The 18,277-nt window shown below is 41.2% G+C and overlaps 1 protein-coding gene across 2 annotated transcripts in view; it reads left to right on the plus strand.

Annotated features, from left to right (window-relative positions):
* Nucleotides 1-18,277, plus strand: part of cdh8 (cadherin 8) — a 151,645-nt gene that overhangs the window by 113,098 nt on the left and 20,270 nt on the right. For both annotated transcript variants that reach the window (XM_028015319.1, XM_028015317.1), the window contains exons 6-7: nt 45-232; nt 8,941-9,188. In XM_028015319.1, coding sequence (XP_027871120.1) covers nt 45-232; nt 8,941-9,188 — 436 coding nt within the window. The remainder of the gene's footprint in view (nt 1-44; nt 233-8,940; nt 9,189-18,277) is intronic.

Raw genomic sequence — 18,277 nt, forward strand, 5'->3', positions numbered from 1 at the left:
TAGGGTTTCTGGAAAACCCAGTGGCTATTCATTTTCCTCTGTAGGCTTGTACGAGTTTGGGATCCCTGAGGACCTTCCGATAGGGAAGACAGGCGGCAAGGTGAAGGCGACCGATCGAGACATCGGCGAGAACGCAAAGTCAACGTACAACATCATAGAGGGAGATGACCAGAGCACGTTCGAGATCATCACCGACCCACAGACGCAAGACGGGATTCTTAGGCTAAGAAAGGTAAGAAACAAAAGTTAAAACCTTCTTTTTGTATTTTTGGATATATTTTGGATAGGTCATGTTATTTCAAAAACTACTCAAGTGTCTCTGAGTAGCGTAGTTTTAAAAAAAAAATTGTCTAAAGTATTTGTTCATCCCATCAAAATTGTTCCAGTCACTTTCTTAGCCAATGAGGTATAAAATCCAACAGCTTGCACCCTAAGTAGTGCACCAAGGCTACCATATTTCATACCATATGTCAATCAATCAATCAATCAAATTTTATTTGTATAGCACATTTCAGCAGCAAGGCATTTCAAAGTGCTTTACATCATTACAAACACAGAAACACAATGCAATATAGAATCAATAATCAAAACAAAGCATTAAGCCAAGTTCCATCCATAAATTTGTAATTGATTACATTTCAAATACAATTTTGTCACGGAATTTAAGCGCCTGTTCTCGCAGGACTCCGTCGTCCTTTTTTTCAACGGGTATTCGTCGGGCCCCGTCTCCCTGAACAGGAAGGCACCAGGCTCCGTCCACCTAACCACGGAATTTTGCGCGAGGACTCCGCCGTCCTCCACGGATTTCGTGCAATATTTTTACCTGTTAGAGTCTAGAATTGTCGAGCTCTTAATTCAAAATAAGTTTCTCAGACAGAAATACTAGTGTCAAAAATAAAGCACACTGTTTTATATCTATAATGTCCATAAAAAAAGATGCTGCTTACTTCAACCGATGGGCTAGTTAGCGCTTCGCTAGGCGAACGTCACCTTGACAAGAAATATAGTGACATTTAATATTGCCAGCCATCATGCTACGAAATTATGTAACACTAGCAGTTATAAAATTACACTAAAGAAGAAGTTTTTCCTTCAGGTCAAGAGCTTCAGATGTTATCGCTTATCAGTGGCTAACTAAAAAAATTATTTTGTATTATGCACAGAACTAAAGCTTAAAATGGTAATACCTTGTCAGATTGTAAGAAAATAGCTGGTCTTGACTGATATATCTTGTAAATAAAACACATTTTTGAGTGTTTAAATTCTATATGCATGCCTGTGTGCGGTATGCATGACAGATGGATACGAGACCTAAGGTCCTGAGTCAGAGCTGCTTCAGTGTCTGCTAAGAGCAGCTGAGCATCACTCAAATCTGGAATGGCATTGTGTTGTCACATACAACAACATTACCCCAAGGACATGTCGAGCGACTTTGTGGACGTGTGAACAATGAACCGCGTAGGAGGTGGGAGGTATAAGAGTTAAGGCAATCTTCCGGGACAACAACACAATGCCACTGCAGACAATATGAGCTCTGCAAAACAAATGTGACACTAAAATCATGAGATCTCCAACTGTCGACAAAGCAAATGTCACATCTCCTTGTTGTTTCTGGAATCATGTTCTGCAGAAAGAGAGACTTTTTTGGGACCGGCTCTGCTTCGTCTTTGTTGGCCTCTGAGTTTGATGCCTGCGTACAATGCCTGTTCATTACCCCAGCAGAGCCATATGGGCTTCCAGTTGCAGTTTGCCACGAGGCATGTACGGGACGCTGCAAACATTTCCTGCGTTTGCTTTGGTGGTCTGGTGAGATGAGACTGAAACTGAACGTTCTGATCTGTGTGTGCCGTGTCTGGTAGACAAAACAGTGCATCACCCCGATCAGATCGATCCCACTGTGGCCGATGGTAGTGGCAGCATGCTAGAGGGCGTCAGCAGCAATGGGGAACCTGCTCAGTTCAGTGGAGATACAATAAACTAAAAAACTTTAGACTTGCTGTGAGATTCACCTTCCAGTAAGGCAGCAAAAATAAACACTCTGGCAGAGCTAAAATGGAACGATTTAGATGAATCACATTCATGTGTTAGAACGACCCAGTCAAAGTCTTGATGCAAACCTTTGCTAAACGTGGTGCTCTCTGTCTGTTACAGGTGTGTCAACGGTTTGTTTACAACTTTGTTCATCTTCCCCTAACGTAAAAAAAAACACAGTTTCACAAATGGCATTTGCATTAAGTAAGAAACGCAATTCAAATGTGGATAAGTTTTGTTCACGCGATAAGTCATTGGAAAACATCCTCCTCCAACTACTTCCGGGCGTCGTCTTCTTTGTGTTTTGCGCCAGCGGCAACATCCGGTTGTTGATCATGTGATTTGTGTGATACAACAAAAGCGCTTCCATTGCAATTTTATGAAATAAACAAACAATGAAACACCTCCTCCTAGCGCCAAAACGTCTAATCAAAGAACAGGTTTTTATTTTTAAATTGCCCCATTTTAATTACGCAAATTTCTCCTTGAAATGTCAAATTGCGCAATTATATCGTCAATGGAAACGCAGCTAGTGTAACAGTAAAAATGTGAAAATGTTCGAGGGGTATGAATACCTACAACTAAAAGGAAAGGTATAGATTTTTGTTTTAGCCCTGGACAGGGGGAAATATTCTCCAGTAGCTGTAACTGTAACTTCCATCTAAATCAACATTTCAATTATTTAAGGTATTTATGGCGAGATGAAATCTTATTGATCTAAGAGCAGAGATGGGCGAGAGCGGGGCAGAAATCCTTTTCTGTTTGAATCCTAAGCTTTTTATCTGCTAGCCCCCAGGCCTGTCAGGGGATGTTAGAGGCATGCTGAGCTTTCACCCCTGCAGCCAGCGGTGAACTTTCAAGTCTCTAAATGGCCTGCGTGTACATGCTGATTTGATGCTAACGCTTGACTGAGGCCAAAGAAAGACACAGTGGGGTTGTCGGGTAACATGCATGGGGGATGTTTGCTCAGTGGCGACAAGAATGTGTCTCTGTCACTGCGTGACTCGCTTCCTCTTAAGAAACAAGAAGTTAATTCACATTGTTAAGTAGGTAAGTAAGTAAAACCTTATTGGTATAGCATTTTAAAGACATAGACCATAAAATGCAGTGCATAAAAAAGCTAAAAGCATTAAATCATAAGAGCGTTGAATAATTAAATTAAAAACTCATTGTAAAACAATGAGTTTTTAGTTGTTTTTTGAAAGGCTCAACAGAGTCCACCGACCCGTCACTGGAGGACAGAACGTTCCAGAGTTCTGGAGCTACTGCTGAAAACGTTCTGTCGTCCTCAGTCTTCAGCACGACCAAACACCTTGATCACATGATTCAAGGTACCTACTGGGGATAAGATATATTTTGTAAGTGATAAACACATGAGCCAAATCAGAGACTGAACATGATGAAAGTAAGGCCAGAGTCACAATTACCCAAAAGTTCCTGATAGAAATCTTGGCATAAAAGGTCAAAGGACGAAGAGTTTTCATTATTAGAGATGTTTTTCTGGACGGCATACAAGACTTTCAGTTTTGTCTTCATTTAATTTGGGAACATTTTTAGTCTTTATACAGTCTAAAGCAGTTTGATACCCCTGCCTTAGACTATATAAAGCACCCATGCTTTATATACTGTAGTCTAAAGCAGGAGTGTCAAACTCCAGTCCTCAAGGGCCGCTGTCCTGCAGATGTGCCACAGGTACAAAACACTGGAATAAAATGGTTTAATTACCTCCATCTTGTGTAGAACAGTTCTTCAGAGTCCTGCTAATGATCTAATTATTCTATTCAGGTGCTGCAGCAGAGGCACATCTAAAAGTTGCAGGACGCCGGCGCTCCAGGACTGGAGTTTGAGACCTGTGCTTTAGACAATGAACAGTCTGCACTGACAACATAGTTTTTACTACAGAATGTCATAACTATATTTTCTGCCTTTTGAATGTGATAATTAGGTCCTTAGATGTAATTTGTATGTTTTTTATGCATTCAGTAATAGGTTTGGCTGTGTTGATGCAAACTGCAGGGCGTATCCTTTTGGACATTTCAATTTAAGTTCCACTTCCTCCTATTTAAAATACATTTTAAAAAATAACATTGCAATTTGATTACCAGTTTTTAAAAAAACTTTTTAAAAATAATTTTCTTCTTCTTGATGAAAGCCTTACCCTATAGTTTCTAAATACTATTAACTATCAATTTACCAAGTTTCATATTTGGAATGGTGAAAATACAAACTCTGATCAGCATCAAGTTGTTGACACTCCCAGACTCAGAAAGAGAAACCCTCTCCAGAAAATCACAATTTTTAAAATAAAATTATGATTAAAAAATAGGTTCTTTTGACAGTCTTTAAAAACTGTCCAAAAAAAAAACTGTTAAGAGAACCCATTTTATTTTGCTACTTCTTTTCGCCAGAAAAAGAAGTAAAATTATTGATAAAATTCCTGGGAAAAAAAACAATAGCAAATAAATTTTGGTTGTCTTTTTCACATCCTAACTCTATTATTCAATAAAAAAACACACACAAACAGACTTTTGTCTCTCATTCCACCAATAAAGGGGTTAGAAATTCAGAAAACATATTTAATATTTGTTCTTTGTATGCCAGTTAATTCACGCAGTTAAATGCCTGTTTAGCCGACACAGTGTGAGGGTCTACAGGAACACGGCTTTCACAGCAGCACGTCTGATAACTGTACTTTGCTCCTTTTGCACTTGTGAATCTCTTAATAATCAGCAGCAGCAGTGTGACAGCAGCACCATGCATGCTAATAACAATATAACCTCCCCGGATTATTCAGCCCTGCCAGTGTTTGTTTAATGAATTAATAATTTTCACAAGGTCAAAATAGGACTTTCTGTTCTGACTCGGCGAACAGGATATTATGCGGCGCAGCGCAAAACGCAGCTTGTACAGATGCTTTATTTGATTTGGTAATTGATAGTGAAAATTATTTTTAATTAAAGTAGCTGGGGTAATTAAAGAAGCTGTTTACCACCGTGTTTTCTTTTAAAGTGAATATGGTATAATTAAATTTGCCAGCAACAGTGAAAGAACTGCCCTCCCTCTCTTCGTCTCCCTTTCAGCTCTCTGCTACTCCGTCCAAACCAACGTAATGAGTTGTTTCCACACGTTGTCATGTGAGAACATCGGCGCGCGGCTTTCATACCGGGGAAGCAAAGCATGGCGTGGTGCTGTAACTGAATCAATTTGAAGCTTGTTTTTTTTTTTTTTTTTTTTTTTGCTTTGATGACAAGCAGTTCACACAAACGCTGCATTACTACTCAAATGAAATTCTTAAAAACACTAAATGTATAATCGCTGAGTCCACAGCAGCTATTAGAGTAATGCCTGGGGGTCTCGGCCTCTAAGGGTGGGTCTACTTTAGCCTAAAATAAACTGGATCGGGGTGGTGTTACAGTTGTTGTCGCTACATATTACAGCACAGTTCAGTTCAGTATCTTCAAAGAATCAATGTGGATGGTGATGGCAGGAAGGATCAAAAAGGCCTACAAAGACTCTGAGGACTGTTGCTTTATGGCGTAGCAGTCTCATGACATGCTAACAGCTCAGTATATTTCACAGTAACACGTCCTGCAGTCGTTGACAAGCACTGCTAATCCACCTCATTCGCTTTCACCGCTCCTTTTTGACTCTCTGTCTGACTGTATGGATAGAAAGCCAAGCAGAGAGACAGATGGTCGTGGAAACGATCCAAGGCCGCTATGATCGATGGATGGGATGGTTTGAACTTCTCTCTTTGGTCCTGTTCTGCATCCATGAAGCCTTCTTTTACACCATGGGTACTGCAATTGCAGCTTAATTGGCCAATGCCCGATTACTGACCTTTGAAAAGCCCAATCTGCCAATTAAGATTTTGGCCAATAACGACTGTTTTTGCCTGAAAAGTGGCTAAATATAATAAAACAGTAGGCTACAGTCAACTCTGTCTGGGCAGTACAAAAGAGAACAGCAGCTGATTTTCATACCTTTGCAGAGCTACATCAGACCTGTCTCACATGTAAATATCGGCCGATCGCCCATTTATTGATGCACCCCTATAGTTTTGGAGGCCGTAGTATACATTCATATAAACGTATATACAGCTCTGGAAAAAATTAAACGAGCACTTAAAATGATCAGTTCTCTGACTTGACTTTTTATATGTATATGTTTGAATAAAATGAACATTGTTCTTTAATTCTATGAACTACTGACAACATGTCCCCGAAATTCCAAGCAGAAAATGAGAAATTGTCAAAATAACGAAAAAGGTGCAGTGCTTTCAGACCTCAAATAATGCAAAGAAAACAAGTTCATATTCATTTAGAAACAACAATACTAATGTTTGAACTCAGGAAGAATTCAGAAATCAATATTTGGTGGAAAAGCCACGAGGTTTTCAATGGGGTTCAGTGCAGTGGTGTCTTCATTTATTGACTTGTATATACAGTACATGTGTTTATATCTATACACTAGCTAGCTATCACAAAAGCTAGCTAGCAATGTTCATGATGATCTTAAAGTCTTAAAAACTACATTGAGTCAGTGAGTGCTGCAGAAACCCTGAAATTGCAACACAAGGTGTGTGTATAGACAATGAAAGCTATAAAACCTTTCTATCAGGTGTCATCCATGCACATGCTTATGCTTTCATCCCTGGATTCTACTTCTCGCTAGTTGTTTTTTTTTTTTTTCCTCTCTCTGCACACACACTGTAGGATTTGAGGGAAAGAAAGGGAAGGGCAGAAGAGGAGATCGGGCGAGAGAAAAGGAGTGTGATGAGGTGCGGTGCAGGGGGAGGTTAATAATGAGGGAGTTCCAAAGAGCTCCTCCGACCGTGGAGGAGTGGGGCTTGGAGAGGCTTCGGGGGCTTTGGTCTCTTTACGACGGCCCTGATGTCAGAGCTGAAGCAGCGTGGAAGTCGAAGCCCCGGGTCGCTGTCAGCTTTCCCCCGACCGCACCTCCACATCCGCCCACCTGCCCCCCTCCTCTGTTGCAGCAGCGACCTGGCCCCCCCATCCTCCACCTGGGGGACGATCCCAACTGCTCCAGCATTTCTCGTTTTGTTCAATTCTCCTCTTCCCTCCCGCCCCCGTTCCCCTCAAGCGGCAAGGCCCGTTTTGATTTCCCTATAAATCCTGGTTATGGAGTGTGGAAGTGACTTGATCCCATTATTCTACTAGTATAAAACTGACCAGAGGTGATTCAGAATGAAATTGTAACAGTCCTCGGATATGCCAGGGGGCTAAAAATCTCTCCTCTCCCTTTTTAAATATTAATGACGAGCCATCAGTAAAGAAAATACTGAACATCAGTTGGAGGAAGGAATTAAACAGATGTGTCAGACGCGCTTACATCACCAGTGCAGTAAATTATTTTCTCTTTGGTAAATTACACTGTTTCTTGATGGTCTAAAATTAGCAGACGTCTGTGTGTTTGCGTGCGTGGGAGTGTGCGCGCGCGCGCGCGTGTGTGTGTGTGTGTGTGTGGGCTGGTTGACAGCAGTATGAAACTGTTAATTTACTGTCGCTGTAAGCGTGAGCAGAGACTTTCTTCCTTCAAGTTGTTCAGAATTGCTGTTTATTTTCAGCGTTTGCAGCTTTGAAAACGGATGTTACTGTCTGATCAAAGTCAAGACTGGAGTCACACAATTCTCTTTATCACATAGAATGTGTTGTCCAACTCTTCTAAATGAATACATCCAGCAGCTAGCATTGGACCGGCATTTTTAACTTTTTACAGTATTGTAGGGTACATGAGTTAAACTCAAGGCTTGGGGGGCCTTGAGTTTGACTCTCAAACTCCAAATTACATCAGTCAGTCCCTCCAGTTTTTCACAAATTTACCAAATTCATACAAAATCAGCAGATTCCTCCAAAAAAAATCTTTTCTGATTTTTACTACAAATTTTGCTTAGAACTAACCAAAAGCTAGCCAAAAACATTGGGTTCTCCTTATCCGGTGTGAGTCACTGAACTGTGGGGAGCGCGCTCCCCGAATCAGAGGCAATAACAACGAATGCTTGGGTGAATGAGTGTGATATCGTGTGTTTCCGGACGCAGTAAAAGGCTCTTTTTCTCTCCTGACTGACTAAAAGGCTCTTTTTCTCTCCTGACTGACTAAAAGGCTCTTTTTCTCTCCTAGTTCTCCTGGCTACAGGTCAGTAGCCAGGAGAACTATCTATGTTAATGAAAAGTAGAAAGTTAGTAGGAGGAGGGGGAGAACGTTTAGTTGTTGGCAGCAACTAAACACTCCCTTCTCCAGACTAAATGTAGCTTATATGGAGAGAAAACCTGAAAGAAAATGTAAGAAAAAACCAAACGAATAGTTGTGTTGGTGAGCTTGCCCCAAAGCTTGGAATATTGTTCAAACACCTAACCTGAACTAAACTTATCTTCGTCGTTCCCATTGATTGTTTTCCTGTGTTTTTTGGTTTTCACAATGATGTTTATTCAGTGATCTTCTCTAACAGAATCTGAAGCCTTCTAAGAACAGCTGTATTTACACATGTGGACACATTAGACATTTTATTACCTCAAAAGACAATTGAATTGGGATACATTACACACTGAAACCCATCAGTGGTCAAAGAACCAAAGGGTGGAAGTGTGAGTATCTAAGCAGAAAGAAACACTAGTCGAAGGAAGAGTAGATGAACTAACACAATAAATAATTAAAATGACAAAAGCTAAGCAAAAACTAAAATAAGCAAAGAAATGATGAAAAAAGGAAAGGAAAGCAAATTAAATTAAAAAGTCCAAACAACAACAGATTAAAACAGTGACATCACATTTAAACACCTACTCTGTTCGATAACCAGAGAAGTCCCCGTCTTATACATTTTACCGTGGGACTGATGTGAGTTGAGCACAAGCGTCTCTTTGACCCTCTGTCTCCATGTTCTCCTTCCAGCCTCTGGACTACGAGAGCAAGAAAGCCTACACACTGAAGGTGGAGGCCACCAACGTCCGCTCGGAGCCCGGCAGCGGCGGGCCCTTCAAGGACACGGCCACGATCAAGATAGTGGTGGAGGACGCCGACGAGCCTCCGGTCTTCTCCAAGCCCATGTACCTACTGGAAGTGAAGGAGAACGCCCCCGTCGCCACGGTGATCGGGAGGGTAGCCGCCAGGGATCCGGACTCCTCCGGGAGCCTCGTCAGGTAAGGCCGCCGCCAACCGCGAGCTAACGACTGAGCCCTTAGCTTTCACCGCCGGACCGTCTGCCACTGCCTCGCCACGGCAACCTGTGAAAGAAAAAGCTCTTTAATATCGCTTTTAGTAAAAACCGGAGGAAGGTCTTTCTCGGGCTATAATGACTTGTTTTAATAAAGGGGTTGACACCGAGGCATCCAATAAAAGTTCTTCGCTTCCCTGACCTTTGGAAAACGTGGTAGTGTCTCAGGTGGTGAGGAAGCGACCTCCATGATTGCGGTCATTTCCAGGGATGACGGAGGGAAGACAAAAAAAAAAAGAAAAAAGAAGTAGTCGATTACGAGTGAAAGAAAACCCAACTTTCTCTTCCAGTGTGCCGGAACAGAGTACCTTCTCCTCTTGTGTGACTTATTCTTGGAAATACCACAAGGGCACCTTGAGGACAGGTTATACAGGCAATTTCTCTCCCTCCACTTTGGCATTTCATTAATTCTCCAGTGACTTGCTGACCGCATTCCCGGTACAACACTCAACAGGTTGTGTGTAATTGCCTGGCGAGCAGAGAGCAGGCTGGGTTTCAGAGATTGGTTGATGCTATAGAGCAGGACTGGTCCATTCTACTTTTGCTTCTTTTTTCCTGTTTTTTCTCCTCCTCTTTCGCATTTCTGGCAGCATTCTCATGTACAGAGATGAAATTGCCACATGGAGGAATCCAGCCCTCAGGTGGCAGCACACCGTCTCCTCTCTGTGATACAACATCTTTAGAATCTTTTCTCAAAGTTCAACACATACATTCTTAGATGTTTGTGTTGTAGCTGTATCTAAAGGAGGACAACAAATGTATTCTTTACAAAAAATTAACTTTATATCAAATTCGGTGCTTCACAAAGTTCAACAAACATGCTCTGTTTTTTGATTTTGTTTTTTTTCCCCCATTCCTATTGAAAGAGGAAGTGATTAAATAATGAATGAGTGTGACTGCAGATGGCATCACCCTGCTGCTGAGAAGTTTTTGTGCATTTGCAGCTATAAATCTGCCTGCATATAAACAGCTTAAACTGGGTCATGTGCTGCCATCCTTATAGACAGGGTTGCCTGAATAGAATTAAGGCCTTAAAATACTGAAACTTTTGATTTTTAGTCCCGACTCTGCCGAAATATTATAAACTTATTTTAAAAGTGGCATGAAAAAGTATTTTATCTGTCAATGTCTATTAATCTGAAATGGGTTACAAATGGATTTTTTGACCGATTACCAATCTGACCTGAAAACGATCCGAAACCCGAAAACAAAAATGCGAGCTCTAACTTTGGAGTGGTTTGTCTGGGATCTCTACACCTTCAAAGATCTCAAACTTTCTTAAATGTTCACTTTTTTATTGTGTATACTCTTTCTCACCTGGAGTGGTGGACTCGAAAGCCTTCGCACACTGATGGGCAGCCTGCAGGTGTCTTTCATCCTTGGGATTGCATTAAAACACATGCAAGCCGCTTTTACGTCACTTAAAAAGTAGCTCACGCTCACAAACGGTCAGTTAATCTGATGTTCGCTTAGCAAGATCTCCCTGTTAAGATTCCACTTTCACTAACATATTTTTCACTAACATATTTTTCACTAACATATTTCCCATTTTGGCTCGCTACTCGTTTTGTGTACAGAAACGTACGTTGGCACGCTTAAACGTAATTTAAAAGTGTGCGTTTCGCTTGCTACCTCCGCCCTGAGGCAGATGATTTCGAGAGCATCCATCACAGATGTTGAGTGCTTTCTTTGGGGCCGTCGACGGGGGGTGAGATGAGACAAAGTATTGTCGTGCGGAGGCCCTGAGACGATGGATCAGCCTAAACCTCAAAGACAGTTTGATTGTACTTCCAGTCACGCTTTGTATTAGCCTGGAAGTCTGAGCGCCGCGCTGATAAAATGATTACAGGGCCGGGAGATTTTAATCCTACAAAATATACTGGCTGAAAGAGAGCCGTACCCTCAGCGAAGCCTTTTTATAACATCACAGGTGTTTCTTAATAATGAACAGCCTGAGGGCGGGGGGGAAACCCTCGCCAGATAACAAGCCAAAACTCAAACTTTGGCTCTGCCATTATTAGATATGATTCTGTAAGGAGGATAAATACGCCTGTTTGGTTATGATGTTTTTGTCTTCACGGGCTTTTATGTATTCAGATCTAATATTTTTTCCATAAAACCTAAGAAAAAAAAAAATTTAAACTAAATATGAGAAACAACAGTGAATATTTTAGCATGTGCTCTGACGCCAGGCTCGCCTTTACAATTGAATTACATTACATTCAGGGTAAGTAACAGTACGCCTACATTTGTTCGGATTTCTTCTGTTCGTCAGATTTATGCAAATATGCTCAGTTTCCAAAAGTGACAATCAAACAGGTTATCTATTCTGGACAACGATATAGATTGGTCTACAAGATATGTAGAAATGTATTTATAACCATTCAACTTTTTCACGTTTTCATGGCAGAGCCACCAGCTGTGGCGTATTTTACGTGACAAACACAAAGTGAAGACAACAAAAATCTACTTGCTGCTGGTACACTTGATTTTCCCCACTGTGGACATTAAAGGACATTCCTGTTCTGTTCTAATGGAGTTCTTCACCTTCTGAGTCACTTGTGCAAATATTTTATTTTAATACATCTTCTCATCTTCAGTTTTTGCTTCCATTTACCAGTCAGTTTCCTCTCTAAGGAGTAAAACTACTTTGAACTACAGAGGGACAAATAAAGGACCATTCTGTTCTAAAACAAGTTGTTTCAAACCAAACATGAATCTGTGGATTAAAAAAAAAACCATTTTTTTAATTCACAGATTCTTGTAAACAAGAATATGATCAATGTAGATGTATTTAGCAGCTGTACTGTACCATTTTGTTTCTGGTAATTTTGTATATTATGTTTTTGTGATCAGCTACAGCAGTAGAGTAGCTCAGACTGGTTTGTTTTGTTTCTTCACTATTTAGTAACCGACTTGAGTCGTCAGCTGAGTAGCATTTTCCCATCTGCGTCTGTAAAGCTGGTGTAGACAGAGGTTTACTACTTCGCCGTTGATATAGGAGCTTTGCCCACGTTTTTCAGTTGCTCTCAAACATCAGTGCCGTAGCTTTAGCTTGTAGCATTACAGCAGCTAGCATGTGGCTTCCTTCTGCATTCCCTTTTTTTCCTGTCCAAGTGCCTCGTAGGCAAAGTCCTTCCGACTGCTTTGCTGTTTGACTTGTCAGCTAAAGAGATTTTTTTTCTTTTTCTGGATGTTCTCACCATGCTAGAGTTTTAAACTTCCAGCGGCTGCTCATAGGGGAGCCCAGGGTGTGAGTGTCTGTCAGCGGGTTTATGCCCACATTCCCGTAATCCCAAAAGACTTGAAGTTGTTACTGCAACGAATGGAAGTTCTGGAAAGTTTTGACTGAACTTTCTCAATTCAAAACCTCTTTTTGCTATTGAATAAATAGACATATGAGCTTAACAAAGCAAAAAAAAAAAAGATATTTTTTTGTTTTTAATCTGTCATTTTAGATTAGTCAGATTGGAGTAAAGTGTTATTCTAACCATTCAGCTCTCCAGTGTTTCAGAAACCCCTGACCACTCATGAAACTTTCATAGAAATATGAGCTGTGGACGCTGACGTTAGCATTGGGGACGTCTGTGTTGCTGCTACATGTTTAGCATTGAGATGCTGTATTAGGATCGAATAGCTTTGCTTGAACAATAGCTTCCCATCAGATCATTTTTTTAAAGCAAAAATGAACCCCACTGGGCCAAGATAAGCAGCTTTATTGTCTGTTGCTGTTCGCAGATGTCGCTTGTCCGTCAGATATACGGGTGTACCAGAAACACCGGAATGCAAAGGTTCCAGCTCTGGATCTTTGTAGGGTCAAATTTTACCCATTGAAATCGATGTAATTAATTAATTGAAATTCATTTAAAGTCCTGTCCCTAATTTTTGTATGTCAAAAATGTAAGGAACTAAGCATTATTTTCATTCCTCGTCACAATTATAAACAACTATAGGTTGGTCTATCAAACAAAACCCCAGTAAAATATACAGAAGCTTAAATTTGTAATATAGAAAACAAAAAAGTTGAAAAGTTCATGGGGTAGAGATACTTTTGCACTCGATTAAAAACTTTCAAAAAATAAAAACGGCAAACAATTTACGTTTTTTGAAAAATTTATACCAGACTATTAAGACAACATATTTTTCTGTTTCCTGGACAGTGGCAGTAGTTTGTAAAGATTGACCTGTTCATGAAAAGCACCAAGAAAATATACCAGCATTACTGTTGATGCCGTCCAGCTATCATTCGCGATAGCTCTCGACTCGACCCCCTCTGATTAGAATCGCTCGCTGTCTTAATCCCCCCGACCCCTCCGCCCGGACCAGGCCAAACCAGACTGAATCTAAAACACTTGCGGGCGAGTGTTCTGGTGGGCTGCCATGTCCTCATTCCACTCAGGAGACAAACAACCCCTCAGCTGTACTTAATGCATCCAACCAATAACCTTTCAGGTGCTCTCATGAAATACTCCCCCAGAGCTGTTTCTCCCCAGAGCCTGTGCTCTTTCGTTTTCTACCTGACTGATAACAGATAAAAAGCAATGTGACATCTGGCAGTCTCTAGGACTGTCTGAAAGAAACTTCTGGGTTTTAAAGAAGAAACCGTGAGTTTAATTTCCACCAAAACTATCGACCATACTGGTATTTTTTTCCGCTCTGTTTTTTATTCATTTCTTCCCCCCCTCCCTGTGTCTGCGTGGATTTCTAGGAACATAATAGCTTGTTTCTAGGTTATGTTAGTGGACAGCTGACATGCAGCATATGGTATTACAAGTACATGAGCCAGGTTTGAAAAAAGAAAAAGATATTCAATGTTGTCTTTTTTTTATTCTCTCCCACTGGTACATTCCTTTTTGATAATATTTTTTCATATTTTTTCTTATGTTCTATATAGATTAGTTTGGACCCTCCCTCTGGCTTGGGAGCCAACCTGAATAAAATACGGTGTACAAACATAAATGGTCAGCATTCAGGCTACAGCTAAATTAGTCCTACATCTGTGATCCTCCCGGAGGAATTACTGGCCTAATAGCAAGTAGGAAATGTCACGGGCATTTTGTTCTCTATGGACAAAAAAATTTAAAAAATAGGCTTGATCTTTCCCCCCCTCCTCCAAATTGTATGACCACTGGGATGCAAACAATAATATATATTCATAGTTTAAAGACCTAAACCTCAAAGGCACACACAGATGTTCTCCTACCTGCTTAAACTTGCAGCACAAACGCAAATACAGAGCAGGACACTTCTGTGTTTTGTATCCAATAGCATACTTAAATAACTGTTGTTTAACTGATAAAGATTAATTACTACTTAGTTCATTACAAGTAAAGTACAATTCAGTTCTCTCTGATTCCACGTTAAGTAGCACCGGGGCCCCCCAAGGTTGCATCAGTTCGCCGTACCTTTTTATTTTGTACACAAATGAATGTGTCAGTTCTCAACCCAATCAGTATATTATAACATTTTCAGATGACACTGTTATTTTGAGTCTTAGACAATCCTGACAGTCATAAAGCTGCCGGAGATAAGTTTGTTTTTTGGTGTGACTCTCATAAGCTACAGATAAACACCTCAAGAACTGTTGATTTATTTCTGGATCCTAAATCAATCAGTGACCGGAGTCCCATAGCCAGACATGGCTCCTCCATCAAACAGGTCACATCTTTCAAATATTTAGGTGTGTACATAGATGGCGATCTGAGTCGGCCCTCACATGTGACAACTGTATGCGCTAAGGTTCACCAGCATCTCTATTTTCTCAGACGACTTTGATTGTGTGGCGTTTCTAAAATCATAATGTTGATCTGTTATAGGGCTATTGGTTTAGAAATCTTACTGTTAAATTAAAAACTCAAATTCAAAGTCTGGTGAAGATGGCGAGTAAGATCATCAACACTCTGGATCCATCTTCTCCACAGCACCTGTTTGAGCAGGCGACCATCAGGCGAGCTCAGAACATCTTGTCTGATGGGTCACATGTGATCGCATCAGAATATGTCCTCATGAATTCAGGGAGAAGATTCAGGATCCCCCTGTGCAAATATGACTATCTGAAACATTCATTTGTACCACTTTCCATTAACCTGACAAATGACAGACTGGCAGCGCCTGGACAGAGTAATAGGAGGTCCAGATGGTGACCAAGAGTAGCATGTAGAGGATGTATTGTATGTGAATGGAAATGGTTATGGGAATGTACTGCCGATCTGACATTTGTGCTTTTATGTATTTTTTGTTTTATGTATTTATTTATGGTTATTGTCCTTTTGGATGAGCTTTTATTGTTGTATCGCAGTTTTGCCCCTGCTTCCAAGACAAATTTCTCCTGTGGGAGACTAATAAAATGATCTTATCTTATTATCTTATGTTAAAGAGGAGCGGCAAAAGCAAATGAGGTGGATTAGCCGTGCTAGCCAACTGATGATGTCATCCAGGACTTCACTGTGAAATATCATCAGAACCTGCCTGAGCTGCACGCATATCGTTATGTCATAGTCATGGAACTGTCATACAGCAACATTCTTCAGTCAGAGGCCTCTTCAGACATGCTGCGCGACTGACTGTTACCAGAGACAGTAACATTTCCCTTTCGCGTAAAGTTTTTTTTTAACTGAATTTGAATTAAATGTAGAATTCAATGCAACACCTTTGTTGTACGCTCTTTAATATGGGATGCAATTTTTTTTTGCCTGTGAAATTACTTATTTTTACAGACAGAGTAGAAGTGTTTTATAAAGAGGAAGCTTTGATGGAAATCTAAGCGAGTTGCTGACAGGCAGCATAGTTAATGAGGCTTAAAGACTGCAACCTGCAGAAGCTCCAACAGAGAGAGACGTCCTGTTTAACTGACAAGTAGTCTGGGAGGAAAGCTGTGCATTGAAATGTAAATAAAACAAATAACCATCTCCACGGTTACAAAACAGAGCAGCTTTTATACCAAGCTTTCTGATTTCCCTAAGATGGGAGGAAGCTGAATAGATCTTAGCCGAGTCATTCAACTGAGCCCAAATATTCAAAACATTTGGGCTCAGTTACCAGAGACAGTAACATTTCAGTTAGGCCGTTACGTTTAGCATGTTCGCCGATCAGCTTTTAATGACTCCGTCCAGAGAGAGAGAGAGAGAGAGAGAGAGAAACGAGGCAACGACGCACGCCAGCAGAGTCTGTAAAAGTCGGAAATGATTTTTTTTTTTCTTAAATCTTTTTTTTTTTTTTTTGCTCTTAATTCTTTGCACGTCACGTTGTCAGCATGAGTGGCAGGTGGCAGAACATTTCAGGGTCTGTCTCCTTGCCTCCACGTGAGGCTGTCAGAGCCTGACTGGGATCCACTCAGTCTGCAGGAGAGCGGCTGCTCCCAGGTGGCTTGCTGCTGTCTGCCTGTCTTGAAAGTACTCTGCGTCTGCAGGGCGTAAGGCTGGAGGGGTTGGGAAGTGTTGGGGCACAGACAGAGGGGATGCGGGTTGGGGGATGAGGGGGAGGATCCTCGTGGACCTCTACCAGCCCTGCCGTCTGGAGGATTTTACACCATTTCATCTCAAAAATGGAAATGTCACGCCTCGGTACATCTCCCCAACAATTGGAATCTGGGCCAGTGGTTTATTTATTTCATTCCCTGCCATTCTTGAATAAGCAGCACCCTCCTTCACATAAACAGTTGTTGAGAGTTTGTCTGGTGTTCTTTTTCCATTTTTCTTTTTTTTTGCTTTTCACCTCTGTCCTCTTTCACCACCTCTGTTTTTATTTCTTCAAGTAAAATACAGCTGAGCTCCTGCCAACAGGTCTGCGCTGATAGGGATAAGCAGCTCCAATGTGAGATGGTATGAAAACCAGGTTGAGGAAGGAAAAAGAATGAAAACAGGGGGCAGCAGGGGGCAAGTGTTAGAAAGGGTGTGTGTGTGAATGGGAAGAGCGCGAGACCCATCTGGATTGAACAGAAAAAAAAAAAAAGGTGACGACTGTGAAGGAGGACATGAGAGTGAGACGGCGCGAGATGAACGGAGACAGCATGTCCCCCTGGAGGGAGGAGGGGAAACGGGGGGGTTTGGAAACAGTTGTGCAGTACACGGTGTAATTAGCTCGCGTGAATCACTGCGGCTACATGCGTTTGTGTGTGTATTTTTGTTTTTTGTTTGTTTTTTGGGGGGGGTTCCAGTGGCGAGTAGGCTGTTTGTGACAGCCGCGCACAATGGCGAGCGCGACGTGTGGAAACCAAAGATGACCCATAATGACAGATTCCTTTCGAGCCAGTTTTTGTGTGGGCTTGTCCCGGGAATTGGCGGCCATGCGCGCTCCAACATGAAAGAGCAATTTCACACCTTCAAGTAGCTCCGGAAGAATCCTTCTTTTTTTTTTGTGCGTTCCAATTACATACCCTCTGCTTTAGTGTTTCTCTGCAGAGTTTATAAATTCTACCAGCCCTTGCATTAAAATAAATAAAATAAATCAGTGGGTCACAGACCCAAATTGTTGGAAAAATGTCCACCTGAGAATAAAAATTTCCCCATCAACAGAGCAAAAAGCCCATTTTTTTCCATTATGCAGTAGCTATGGTCCAACAGTTGGAGTAAAATCATATGAGCTGGTTATTTTGTTGGGCTAGCTGCTTGGTTACTCGGGCTGTGTTGAGTTGTAGCAGAAATGCTAGTTCTAGCTTGCTAACTGTAGTTTTAAAACAGTATAGACATAAGAGTAACAGCTTTACATAGATGAAAATATTTCCTGTCAGATTTCTACAGTGGTGGGCACCGCTAGCTAAAACATTAGCTGTGCTAACCCTACAGCACTAGTCATCAACATTACTCCCGCTAACACTAAAGAGCTATACCAAGGTTTTATTCAGCAGAAGCTACTGCTAAAGCGCTAAATTCAGCATTGTTGATACCCACCATAGGGCTTTGGTCAGAAAGTATCCCAGGACATCAGTGGAGTTTAAACTGCTTACTGTTCTGCAGCGATGCATTCTGGGTACAAAATAAATGTAATTTGCTGCACCGCATCACAGTGGAGGATGTG

The sequence above is a fragment of the Xiphophorus couchianus genome, chromosome 4 (genome assembly GCF_001444195.1).
Source record: "Xiphophorus couchianus chromosome 4, X_couchianus-1.0, whole genome shotgun sequence".
NCBI lineage: Eukaryota > Metazoa > Chordata > Actinopteri > Cyprinodontiformes > Poeciliidae > Xiphophorus > Xiphophorus couchianus.